Here is a 12,171-nt window from a genome sequence, read left to right on the forward strand (position 1 = left end):
TCAATGTTGGCCACTAACCTAGTAGGTTATTATTGGGCTAGGAACAAATACTTTGAAAGTTTAGTCCAAATACCTTGAAAGGAAACTATTCATTTCTGTCACGTACTTCATGTTTTCAAACAATACCTAAACAAGTTGTTTCTATATGTTGTTATGTCCTTCAAATAAACCCACTGTTAGAAAATTTTCTGGAATTGCCAGCTGCACACAGTCAGAAAACAAAGCATTACTTTTTAACTATTTCTAGCAATTTTAAAACTTTCATTTTAAAGCATGAAAATTTCAACAATAACTGCATTGTGTGTTTTCACATTTACATCTTAACAGGTAAGCAGTAAGGATGAAACCTCAAGTCCCATCATAGTTTTCCCTTCCATCCTATGACAATGGAGAAAGCTTCAAAGCACATGCAAGCTTTGTTTTCCTGGGACTGAAATGATTCCATGTGTATTTTCTGTTCTAAACACAAATGCAGCTGAAAGGAGATGATGACTGGGAGAACAAATGGCAGTATTCCAACACTCATTCATTTTACACCTTTCTGAACTAGTGAATTGGAACAATTACCACAAGTAGGGTATCTACAACCTCCTCAAAACCCCCTGGAGGCTCCATTTGCAAAATCACATGCTTATGTCAATGTTCAAATGAGCCAGGCAATCTAACTAGGTAGTGACCCATTGTTCTCCCTGATCCCACAATCCCTAAGCTAATCTGCTTCTCATTCCTCCAAAGGGTTCCCTCTCCACTTGCAAACTCGGATTCCAAACTCTGGCAGTGATCCCATCCCAGCACGCAGGAAACAGGAGGCTTCCATTCCCAGGTTGGCCATGGTGGCTACCTGCTTGTTGTCTGAGGGCCCGTGGTTCCCATGCCTGCTGCCAAGAGCTATCATGTCCAGCTGACTTCCTTCCCATCATTCCCCTACCCACATCTGTTTCTCAACATCATTGCTAGTCTGATTAAATGATGATAATAACAATAATGAACAGTTATGGTATGCCTGCAATATGTTAGGGACTATGGTAGAATTTCTACACACGAGGATCAGTTACTTATCTCAACAACCTGCCAGTTAATTATACTGCAATGTTCACTCATCTACTCAGTCAATGCATTTATTCTCTAACTATTCATGAAAACAATTTTCACCGAGTAGCCACTTTCATCAAAAGGCTATTCTGAGATAAGCACAGGATAGAGACAGATAAGACATGTGCTCTAACTAGCTCACAATAATAGATGCACAGGAAGATGAAGTCCTGGAAGGTAATGTATTTAAGGTCACACAGCCTAGTAATAAAGAGTTAAAATCTGAAATATGGTTTCTGATTGCAAGTCTATGCTCTTTTCTTACATGACATTGGCTCCAATTAGCTTAGCCCACTAGCATGTCTTTAATGCCTTAAGCTACCTCTAGTTCAGGCAAATTCCAAGTATCAAGTAGCCTATTGACTAGCCAATCTCAAGCCTCCATTTTTTTGCAGATCCATCACTTATTCAAAATCCATCCCCCCTTCCCTCACACTGGAGTCTATGGTCTCTGAAAGCTAGAGGCTTTGAAGTAAACGTTTCCAATCAAACAATACTTAAAACTATTTCTGGTCTTGAATGAAATGATAGTCATCAGTCTACATGGCTCCTTTGAACTTGAAAATTCCCCACCAGAGCATCTTATTTCCACTAGTATAGAAAGAGAAAATAATTGGCTCATTCATCTCTTAAGAAAACTAACATTTCACTTCAACTGCATTTCACTTACATATAAATCTGCCCCCAAAGTGCATCTACAGAATTAACATCAACTATCTTAATGCAAAAGGACCACTGTACCTTGTTAAGATTTCCCAAAATTCTTAGAAAAGGAAGCATTATGGAGATCAAAATCTAAGATAGAAACATAAAAGCTGTTCTTTGGAGCTGTGCAAATGTAACCTTAATAGTTTTGCTAACTGAATGTGTGTACTAAGGGTCACACTAAATGCCTGTTGAACACTAAAACTGCCTGAAGCAGCTGCACAGAAGGAAATAGTTCTCTGAAGAATCTCACATTACAAACTTTGCAAAATGTTATGCTAATCACTTACAGGAAGATATGTCCAGGAAGATATATGCAGCTCACCAATATGGGAGAAAAGCTAAAGTCTTTATGACAATTATCAGGTTTTTGAAATTTGGCAAAACCAAGCAACATTTGCTACCTCTTCAATTACTTACCAGTTTTAGATCCTTAGAGGACAGCTTTGTGAACCACTGATTGTATTCCAGAGCAGCGATGATAGGTATCAGGTCTCTAGAAGTAGAAGTAACAAAAATATATACTCAGCTCTCTTCTAGAATAGCTACACTGGCACTGTGTTTTTGACCCATGACATCCAGCTGTAGTCAAATCCCCATTATTCACAAGCATAACATCCAGCTCGAACTATTTTGGTCACCAGACATCAATTAAGTTATCTAATACAGATCGTCAAGTATGACATAAGCTAAATTTCCCCAAACAATCTGTAGGGACTCTGATTCTTTGTTCTAAAAGAAATCATACACATAATTCTATACTAACCAGTTCTATTTTTGTAGAAATAAATCTTATTCATAAATTCTGTAACCATCAAGTACCTCACATTCTTTGAGAGAGAGTTCATGCTGCAACCAAGGATGGTATCTATCCTGAGAATTGAGCCAGTGACAGCAGCTGGATTCTCAGTGCTTAACAAGCATCCTAGGACTATTGAGTAGTTTTTTACAGTTCTCAGCAGTGATCAGAGAACAGGTGGAACTCAGTCTAACAGAATTGCCATGAGAGGGTGATTGAAACCAAGTATTTACACTCACAAACTGTTATGTTAAATCGATACTCCATTGTACAACTACTTTTGTAGCGCTTGCTGGTCTAGAACTCACTATACTGTACAGGTTAGTTTTCTTAGGGTGGAAGTTGGGAGAAAAAAAAGAGTTCTATTCCTGGAGTCATGCCATTTTCCGCTTTGGTTATTTTGAGACAGGATTTTGCTCTTATGTCTGAGCTGACCTGGATTGATGATTCTCTTATTTACGCCTTCCACATTGCAGAGTTGACAGCTGTATAACACCACACTCAGTTTATTATTAGTTGAGTTGAGGTCTCACAAATTTATTAGGGAACAACACAAATATCCTTCTGCAATAACACACAGTGTTCTGAGCAAGATTCAAAAAGGCCATGCTTAGCTTCTGCCCAGCTCTGTCTCCTGCCAAGTTCACGCACAGAACCCAGCCTCCATGCTGTACGTGAGGAAGTCTGGGCCACATGGAAGGACCACATCTAAAGATACCAACAGGGCAGCATCAATCACCAGACATGTGAATAAAGAAGGCGTCACAATACTTGCAGGGTGGCCCACTCCTGTATTCCCAATTACTAAGGAAGTAGAGGTAAGAAAATCATTGTCTGAAGCATAAGAACAAACTAAATCAAAAAGGGGCTGAAGGCATGGTTCAAATGATAGAGCACTTGTCTAGAAAATGGGAAGCCCTGAATTCAATTCATAACACTTTGAAAAGTGGAGTGGGGAGGGGTGTCTTCCTTTTAACTTATCACTATTTTTGTTGTGGGCCATTAAGTTGGGAGGGTTTATCACATAATAATACATACCAGAACACAGGCTATCTATAAATAAGACCCCTCAGCTATATTAAGAAAGAGGGACTCCAGGAAATGTAGCCATAAAAAGCTTTTTCAGTAGAAAAATATTTCAGAAAGCTAATTTCTAAAATGCTGATAGAATGTATCAGAGAGAGGTAAGTCTGTACAAAGCAAGAGATAAGGCAAACTAAAAAGTTTTTCACAAAGTAACTTATACAGGTAATCTATCCCAATGAAAATATCCATATTTGCAAGGTAAATCTATAAAGGAACATACAGACAATGATTTTTCTTTGATAGGGAAGTAGTAACAAGATTTTTTAAATCAATATAAAGGAGCATATATACAATTACTGTAACTGGGGGTGTGGGGAGGGGGAAGGAGCAAGACATTCATCTATTTCTTGAACTACTGGTAGACATAATGGTTGAATTTACAATCATTTGGATCCTGGTACAATCTGTACGTTTTTCTCTAAGGAGACAAGCACAAGAATGACCTTAAGCAGTACTGTCCATGATAAACAATAAGCAAACCAACATGTTTAATCAACTGTAGAATGGACAGATTGTGCAACGCTCATACATTAGAATCCAAAAGAAAAACAAAAGTGAATACAGTATAGCTATACCCATGACCATGGAAAATCTCAATGTCTTAGTTATACTTAACCCCTCTCAACTTGGCTAGAATGTGCAGAGAATGAGAAGCTTTATGCCTGAGCTGACCCAGTGCTCAGAATGGACATAGTCAAACACTTACATAAAAGTCAAGGTCTGAGCTGAAGGACTCAGGACTCTCTCTAAACCTTGAGCCACCATGATGGCTACAACAAAGTGGGAGAACAAAGATCAGTGAACCTCAGTCCTGCGTAAGGCACAGAGCATCATGGAGACAGAAAGGACCAAAACCCCACTGAGTTGCCACTTACACAGAATTTATCTGACAGTCCAAAACTAACTTCATTTTCAAGGGTTTCCCATCCTAGATGGCTTTCTTAGAACATAGGCATAAGTAAGTATCTATGCACATCTTGGATACTCAATTGGGCCTTCACATAGGCCTTCCTATTATTGCAGTGAGCCCTCACCACCTCCCTTTAAAGAACGAGCTAGATTTCCCTGGTGGGTTCTGTCTGGTAGGACTGAATCTTCTTTGTGTTTTACTAGGTGTTGTTGTGACTAGCTCACCTGGGTGAAAAAAATTCCAAACAGCAGTTGTTGTTACATGAAACGATTTTTCTGATGTAGTAGTAACAGGATTTTGTATTTAATCAACAGTTCTTTACATTTATTGTGCCTACAATTATGTTTTGACTTGACTTCTGAGACCCTTTTTATGTTTGGGTTTGGGTTTTGTTTATTTGGGGATTTAAAAAAAGAATTTCACTAGATAGCCCAGACCGGACTCAATTCATAATTCCCCAGCTCTGACTACTGACTGCTGGGGTTATAGGTATGTACCATCATGTCTGGCTCTGAGGAGGACTATTCATTCTGATGAAACAGTGGATCTGAAAAAGAAAGTTAGCATTAAGAAGTTCACCCTCAGAAGTCTCAGCAGCATAGCATTCTTTTGCACATTTCTATAAGTCACTTGCTGGAAACATGGCTCAAGTAGTAGAGTACCTATCTAGCGCAAAAATCTAAATTCAAACTCTGGTATTGCCACTAAAAAGAAATAATAAGGGCAAACTCTTTTTAAGACTCTAAACCCTTACAAATAAAAGGTGCAATATTAGCATCTTTTACAGACACTTGCCATAATCAACTATTACTTGGGGTCTTCATAAGCTAGTACTGCCGTTAAATCTCAAAAAAAAAAAAAAATGTTGGCAAAGCAGCTCAAGTGGTGGATTACCTGCCTAGAAAGTGTGAGGCCCTGAGCTCAAACCCCCAATTTTTTAAAACAAAATTTAAAAGAATCAAGATATTCTCACATGGTTCCAAATAAGAAAATTACCATAAAACTGAAAAAAGCATTATAGAAAAGGTCATGAATTCATCTCGATTGGTTCAATGTGAGTGGCTAAGTTTATGTCATGGAAATCTAAAACTTTTTAGAGGTAGCCATTTTGTTGCTTTGCGGTTTTCTTTATTCTAGTTACGAATGTTTGTCATATTTTATATAGCTATTCATTTAAACAGAGGGCAAGCCTTTTTAGGACATGAAAATAACAAGCATTTATTTGAACATTTTTAGGTACTATCACAAAGTATTATACAGCTATTAATCCATATAGTCTTCACTGTGATCCCAGGACAGAGATATGATTAGCACGCTTTGACAGAAGATTCCCAAGGTGCAGAGAAGTTAATGATCCAAGCATGATCAAAGTACAATCACCCAGACAGTATAATTCAAAGGGTCATTGTCTTCAAGTCTGCTACCATCTCACTAGTGACTACCCTGATTTCCATACTATCAAAAATCATCAATCTGCTGTACTGTACTGTATTGTACTGAAGAACCCAGGACAATATATCTGATAGCTGCAGATTTTCAAACTAAAGAACTGAAACTTCTCTTATCGCGTGTGTGTGTGTGCGTGCACATGTGTATCTGGGCGCACACGTGTGTCTGGGCATGCACTTGCCAGTCCTGGGCTTGAACTCAGTCAGGGCCTTGGTACCATCCCTGAACTTTATTGCTAGCAGTTCACCACTTGAGCCAGCTCCACTTCTGGCTTTTTGTGGGTTAAACGGAGGTTAGAGTCTCATAGTCTTCCTTCCTCAGCTGTCTTCAATCCACTTTCCTCAGGTCTCAGCCTCATGAGTAGCCAGGATTACAGGCCTAAGCCACTGGCACCCAGCCTCTAATAACCTTGAACTGATTATTTGGTTCCTAATTTTACAGCGAATGCCAATATAGATTCTGAAGTAACTATATATTCTCAAGTAACTATTGTGCTCATGTTACTCTGCACATTAACAATACACTACTAAGGTGGGCAGTGGTATAGGTATGCCTAAATAGTCTCAGGTGCTCAAGCAACAAAGACTAGAGGATGGATTGAGCCCTTGAGGTCGTCAGCCAAGGCAACACTGTGATACCAATTTTTCTTTAAAAAGCTTTAAAAGTAAAATAGTATTTGAGGATTACAATGCAAAAACAAAGTTTGCAGGAGATGTAAAATCTAGATCTCTTGGCAAATTCCTTCTTTCACTAGATTACATATAATCTACTGACCCAGCAGTTCTGACCTCATCTTTCTGGGCACTCCCAGGAACTTCACTTTCCAGTTACAATTTGGGAGACAAATTGCCCTCCTGTTCCCTCTCTGCTAGCTGCCCTCTCTCTGAAACTTTGAAAACACTGCAACTTTTAGACAGTGTGAAGTATACCAGAAGAGCATCAAGTAAAAAAATAATAATAATAACTGACAAATTTGAAGGATGTCTAGGAAACTCCACAAAATACAATATGGGAAGCACAAGTTGAACAACAGCTCAGTGCATAGCATGGTTATTATTTCTAATATACCAGCATACTACTGCAGACATGCCCCCTCCCAACATATCTTACAAACAAACTCTCAAATGCTCTGCACATGCACACAATGGCACAAGCCCTCTGGTGGAAGATTTCTAGCATCTTTACTGGATAACCCTTCCCTGGATAATTGAGATTTCTTCCCATTATATGTACTTTGAAAATGGGAGTTGAAAGCTTACAAAAAAAAAAAAAACCTAAATATGTTATTCTTTCTGGGAATCCATGTCCTACACATAAGTGGTTGGACCACTTATCAACTATGTCAAGGACAAGACTATGTGAAATCTAAAGAAATATCTAAAGAATAATTTGTGCTGTTCTGGGGCTTGAACTGAGGGCTTGGACACTGTCCCTTAGCTTTTATGCTCAAGGCTAGTCCTCTAGCACTTAAGCCACAGCTCCACTTCTGGATGGGTCATTAATTGGATATAATAATCTTTCTTGCCTGAGGTGGGTTTGAACTACAGTCCTCAGATATCAGCCTCCTGAGAAGCTAGTATTACAGTGTGAACCACTGGCACTCAGCTAAAAGATAATTTTGATCATTCATGCCTAAGAACAAAGTACTACAAAGACTCCCCACCATACATGCTTATCTATAAGCATGTGCTATTGGACTGATCATGTTGGATTTGTTAGAAAACATACATAAGTAAGATGGATGAGAAAAAATACATCATCATCTTATCTGCCCTATATAGTTCATCTATCAAGGATGAAGACCTCTATTTTATTCATATATTTAGAGAATTTAGAAACAGAAACAGAAGCCAATGCTGTTCATATCAAATCCCAGAGCCCAAACCCCATCTCCCCTCTTCCCACTCCTCTTCACCCCCCATGCTAGTAATGGGGTTTGAACTCAACACCCAGGAGCACATTTTCACCTTAGGCTGGTGCTTTACCACTTGAGCCACATTTCCACTTCCAACTTTTGGGTGGTTACTTGATGATAAGAGTCTCACTCTCCTGTCTGGCCTGGTTTTGAACAGTTATCCTCTGCTCTCAACCTCCTGAATAGCTAGTATCAGTGATATCTTCCTTTATAAATGATAACAGGAGTAAAGCAACAGAGCCTAGATTCAGAAAGAATTATGCCAGTACTTATAGGACAACTTTGCTAAACATAATCCACTCTCAGAAATCTTTCCTGGTTGTATCACATTTAAGAATGTCACCTTGATGAGTTAGAAATATGACAACACAAAACCATGAGTCTGCTGGTTGAGCTCTCATGAGCCAAGTTTAAACTCAATGATGCGTGTCGTGTCTCTGGAGGATTGATGAGATTAGCTCCTCTTAAAAATCTTCCAGGAACAAGAGAAATCAATGCATTTAAAGCTGGATGTTCTCTTTTTCTCAGCATCACTACCTCTGCCCTCATCATTCCTTGTCACTTCAAATTATAGTGTGATTACATCTTTAACATGTCAGCTCACAGACCTTCAAGGCATCTCATGAGAAATATATAAAAAGTCCTTTTCAATCTATGCCTCTTGTTAGCCCATGGATACATAAACCAGAACAAATTGTGCAAATATACTTAAAGAAAGCTTTGGGCCCTATAAATAATATGTGAATGGACATCTTGCCAAGTAGCTGCTAATATCTAATAACAGGACGGATGTAGCCTGACCAATGTCATTATATCTGAATGCTTATTCAGCAAAACCAGGCTGTCTGGCCTATATTCAGTGCTGAGTGATGGGTAGATGGAAGGCAGGCCCCTGATTCACAGTAAAGTCCAGCAAATTATAACTCATGGGATTTATTTGTATAAATACACTTTTATTGGCACCTTCATTCATTTATAATATTGTCTAGGGCTGCTTTCAAGTTGCTATGGTAGAGTTAATACAGATGTTCCTCAAGGGATACTTCCTAGGAAATCCATTGCCAGTTGAAAATACTGTAAGTCAAAAACACATTTACCCACTTAACCTGCCAAACATCACACCTTCACAGTAGAGTACACATAGAGTATTGGATGTTTCCCCTCATTATCTCCTGGTTGATTAGGAGTTGTGATGCACTGCTGAGAGCAGAGGGTAGGGGTGTAGCTCTATGGTAACACATGTGCTTTGCATATACAGGACTTTGAGTTCAATCCCCAATAACACAGAGGAAAGCAAGCAAGCCATACCACATACTGCTGACCCAGGAGATCAAAAACCAGAATTTCATTAAGGCTCCTACTGAATAAATATTGTTTGCAGACCACCACTATAAAGTCAAAGCATCCTTAAGTCAAACTGTCCTTAAAAAAAAAGATAGACTATTTTGGTGTGTCCTACAAACTCAGTGATTACAGAGAAGCATGATTTCCTCAACCATGAAACCAATGAATCCACTTACAGGAAAACTCAGGAAACTTTGGAAAAAGCTTCTTGATTTTAGACAGTATGCTATATATTTCAGGTAACTGTATTTAGTGGCTTCTTTGATTACCATTTACTGACTAATAACCAAATGAAGCTTAGTGAATTAGCAGGCAAATAGCACTGATGGTATGCATTACCTCTTTTTTTTTTTTTTGCCAGTCTGGGGGCTTGGACTAAGGGTCTGAGCACTGTCCCTGGCTTCTTTTTGCTCAAGGCTAGCACTCTACCACTTGAGCCACAGCACCACTTCTATCTTTTTCTATATATGTGGTGCTGAGGAATCAAACCCAGGGCTTCACGTATATGAGGCAAACACTTTTACCACTAGGCCATATTCCCAGCCACTACCTCTTAACATTATAGAATCATACTGGGTACAACAAGCAAGCTTAATGTGAAAGGCATTGCCCTGCAGTGCCTTTACTCCTGTCAGTCAGATGTTGTCCAAGTACAGTCCTTGCACTCCTAGGAGACCCTGAGATCCATTCAAGAGGTTCCCAGGTTCAAAACTGTTTATATAATACCAGAACAAATCTTTCCTCTTCGCTCCATTGCCATTGGCATGGATGGTATAAAAGCAATGCCAGGAAAAACAGCTAAGCCCAAACCAAGGCAGACACCAAACTGTGGTGGTACACTCAGTTTGTTTCCAAACAAATGTCAATGTCCTTCTGGAACAGCCTTGGTGGCACAGCACAAACTACTCATTTTATGAAATCTAGTATATCAAGTCTGTATAACAAATTGGGACGTACACACAAAATGCTTTCCAGATACCAAAGTGATTACTGACTATTCAACAGAAAAATTTTACAAGCTAGTTCAAGCTGTAAGTAGAAACAACTCCTTTTGTTCAGGGAATATTGTGAAATGAAAGACAAAATATGGTTGTTCCAATCAGAGATTGGCACAGAGTCTCTCCAAAGCAGAACAAGTCACACTGAGGAATTCACTTGATAGGGACATTTTTGCAAGCAATGAAATTACGTCTTTCAAGCAAACATTTGGATTTGGGGAAATGTCTTTTTGCAACAAATAACATCTGTGTTAGCATGTAATATCTCCTATTGTTTATTCTTTAAAAAAAAAAAAGAAAAAGAAAAAGCCAAGTGCCACTGTCCCATATCTGTAAACTAGCTATTCAGGGGGCTAAGATCTGAGGATCATGTTTCGAACCCAGCTCAGACAGAAAAGTCCATGACACTCTTATCTCCAACTAACCACCAAAAAAGCCAGAATTGGAAGTGGGTCTCAAGTAGTAGGGCATTAGTCTTGAGTGAAAAAGCTAAGGGTGAGCCCCAGTACTGGGGGGTGGGGGTGTCAGGGAGTGGTGGAACCACCATTACCCACAACAAATAAAACCTTCTGGTGCTGTGACTTGAACTTAAGTCCTTCTGCATGCTAGACAAGTACTTTACCAATGAGCTACATCTCTAGCCCCTTAGTGATATTTTTAAAGCCACAAATAAGTATTTCCAATTTGTTTTAGTTTCTAATACGCTAACTAACACCAGATATGACCCATTTAACAACAGAGACTCATTCTGAAGAATGTAAGAGATCCTGGAAGTAACCACTAAGACCTGACACAGGAGGCCCAGATGCTCTTATTTTATTCCACAGCCAATTTGTTTGTTTTATTGGAAAATATTTACAAAGCAAAATATTTTCCCTTTTTCTTTTTCAGTTCACTTTTTTATGAGCTACACAGGAAACATCTTGTCTAAATGTGAGAGCAAGAAGTTGCCTCTCATACAATAAAAAGGAGAATAACTCTAAGCATGAGTAAGTTGTCTGTGCCCTAGAACAGAGGCAAATCCAACTCTGAGTATCAGATTTGACTCTCATCAGCCATAACCACAACACAGAAGAACTTGCTTTGCCATCCTTCTTGGATCCAGGCTAGGAGGAGAAGAGGTGAGCTATCCACTGCTTCCTTTCCTCACCCAATTCAGCTGGCTACAGTGCTCCTGGGACACCACACCACCTGGCATTTATATTCAGGTAGGTGGAAAAAATCATTTCAAATGACATATTTCAGGGCAAAATTCTGGTAAAGGAAAGAACTATGAGCAGCACCAATTCTCTGTGATATAACAGTTGTCCAAACAGCCTATGTAAAATTCAGCTGAGAAAGGTTGAGATGGAATTCATCACACTGGGGGGTCCTGTGTGCCCCCCTAAAACAAGTAGTAGCACATCAAAAGGTGACAAGATAAAGGTAGGTAGAATAGACATTCTAGAAGGGGTAGGGGCAACAGTTGACTTTGAGAGCCAACTAAATTTGACAGGTCTGCTCTTGCTGACAGAGGGTAGATTCAAAAGCAGGGTTTCTCTGGGGCTTGGATCACGCAAGAAAGAGGGCTTAAAGTTATTCAAGTCAAGATCATAAAACCTAGAAACAAACAAAACTCTCTAAAATAACGAGTGCCAGGTTTCATGGTTTCATTTTCAATATCACAATGCATTTACTGGCAAACTGATTTTCACCAGTGTATGTATGTATGTGTATATGTGTATATACACACACACACACCACAAGCAATCTCCAATTCATAAAGCAACTGTGCACTAAAAGTCATTTGTTAGGATGGCAGCCTAAAAGTTCATTGTTAAAAATAATGTTATACATGGCGATTAGATAAGCCAGCACTAGAGTTTACATAGAG

General features: G+C 39.1%; 1 protein-coding gene across 5 annotated transcripts in view; it reads right to left on the reverse strand.

Moving 5' to 3' along the window:
- Carmil1 (capping protein regulator and myosin 1 linker 1) overlaps positions 1 to 12,171 on the reverse strand; it is a 285,478-nt gene that overhangs the window by 125,572 nt on the left and 147,735 nt on the right. For all 5 annotated transcript variants that reach the window (XR_007211220.1, XM_048348358.1, XM_048348357.1 and 2 more), the window contains one exon: positions 2,218 to 2,293. Coding sequence is in view for 4 of the 5 variants with exons in the window: in XM_048348358.1 (XP_048204315.1) it covers positions 2,218 to 2,293 (76 nt within the window). In the remaining variant the exon portion in view is untranslated. The remainder of the gene's footprint in view (positions 1 to 2,217; positions 2,294 to 12,171) is intronic.

Source organism: Perognathus longimembris, chromosome 6, assembly GCF_023159225.1.
Source record: "Perognathus longimembris pacificus isolate PPM17 chromosome 6, ASM2315922v1, whole genome shotgun sequence".
Classification (NCBI taxonomy): domain Eukaryota; kingdom Metazoa; phylum Chordata; class Mammalia; order Rodentia; family Heteromyidae; genus Perognathus; species Perognathus longimembris.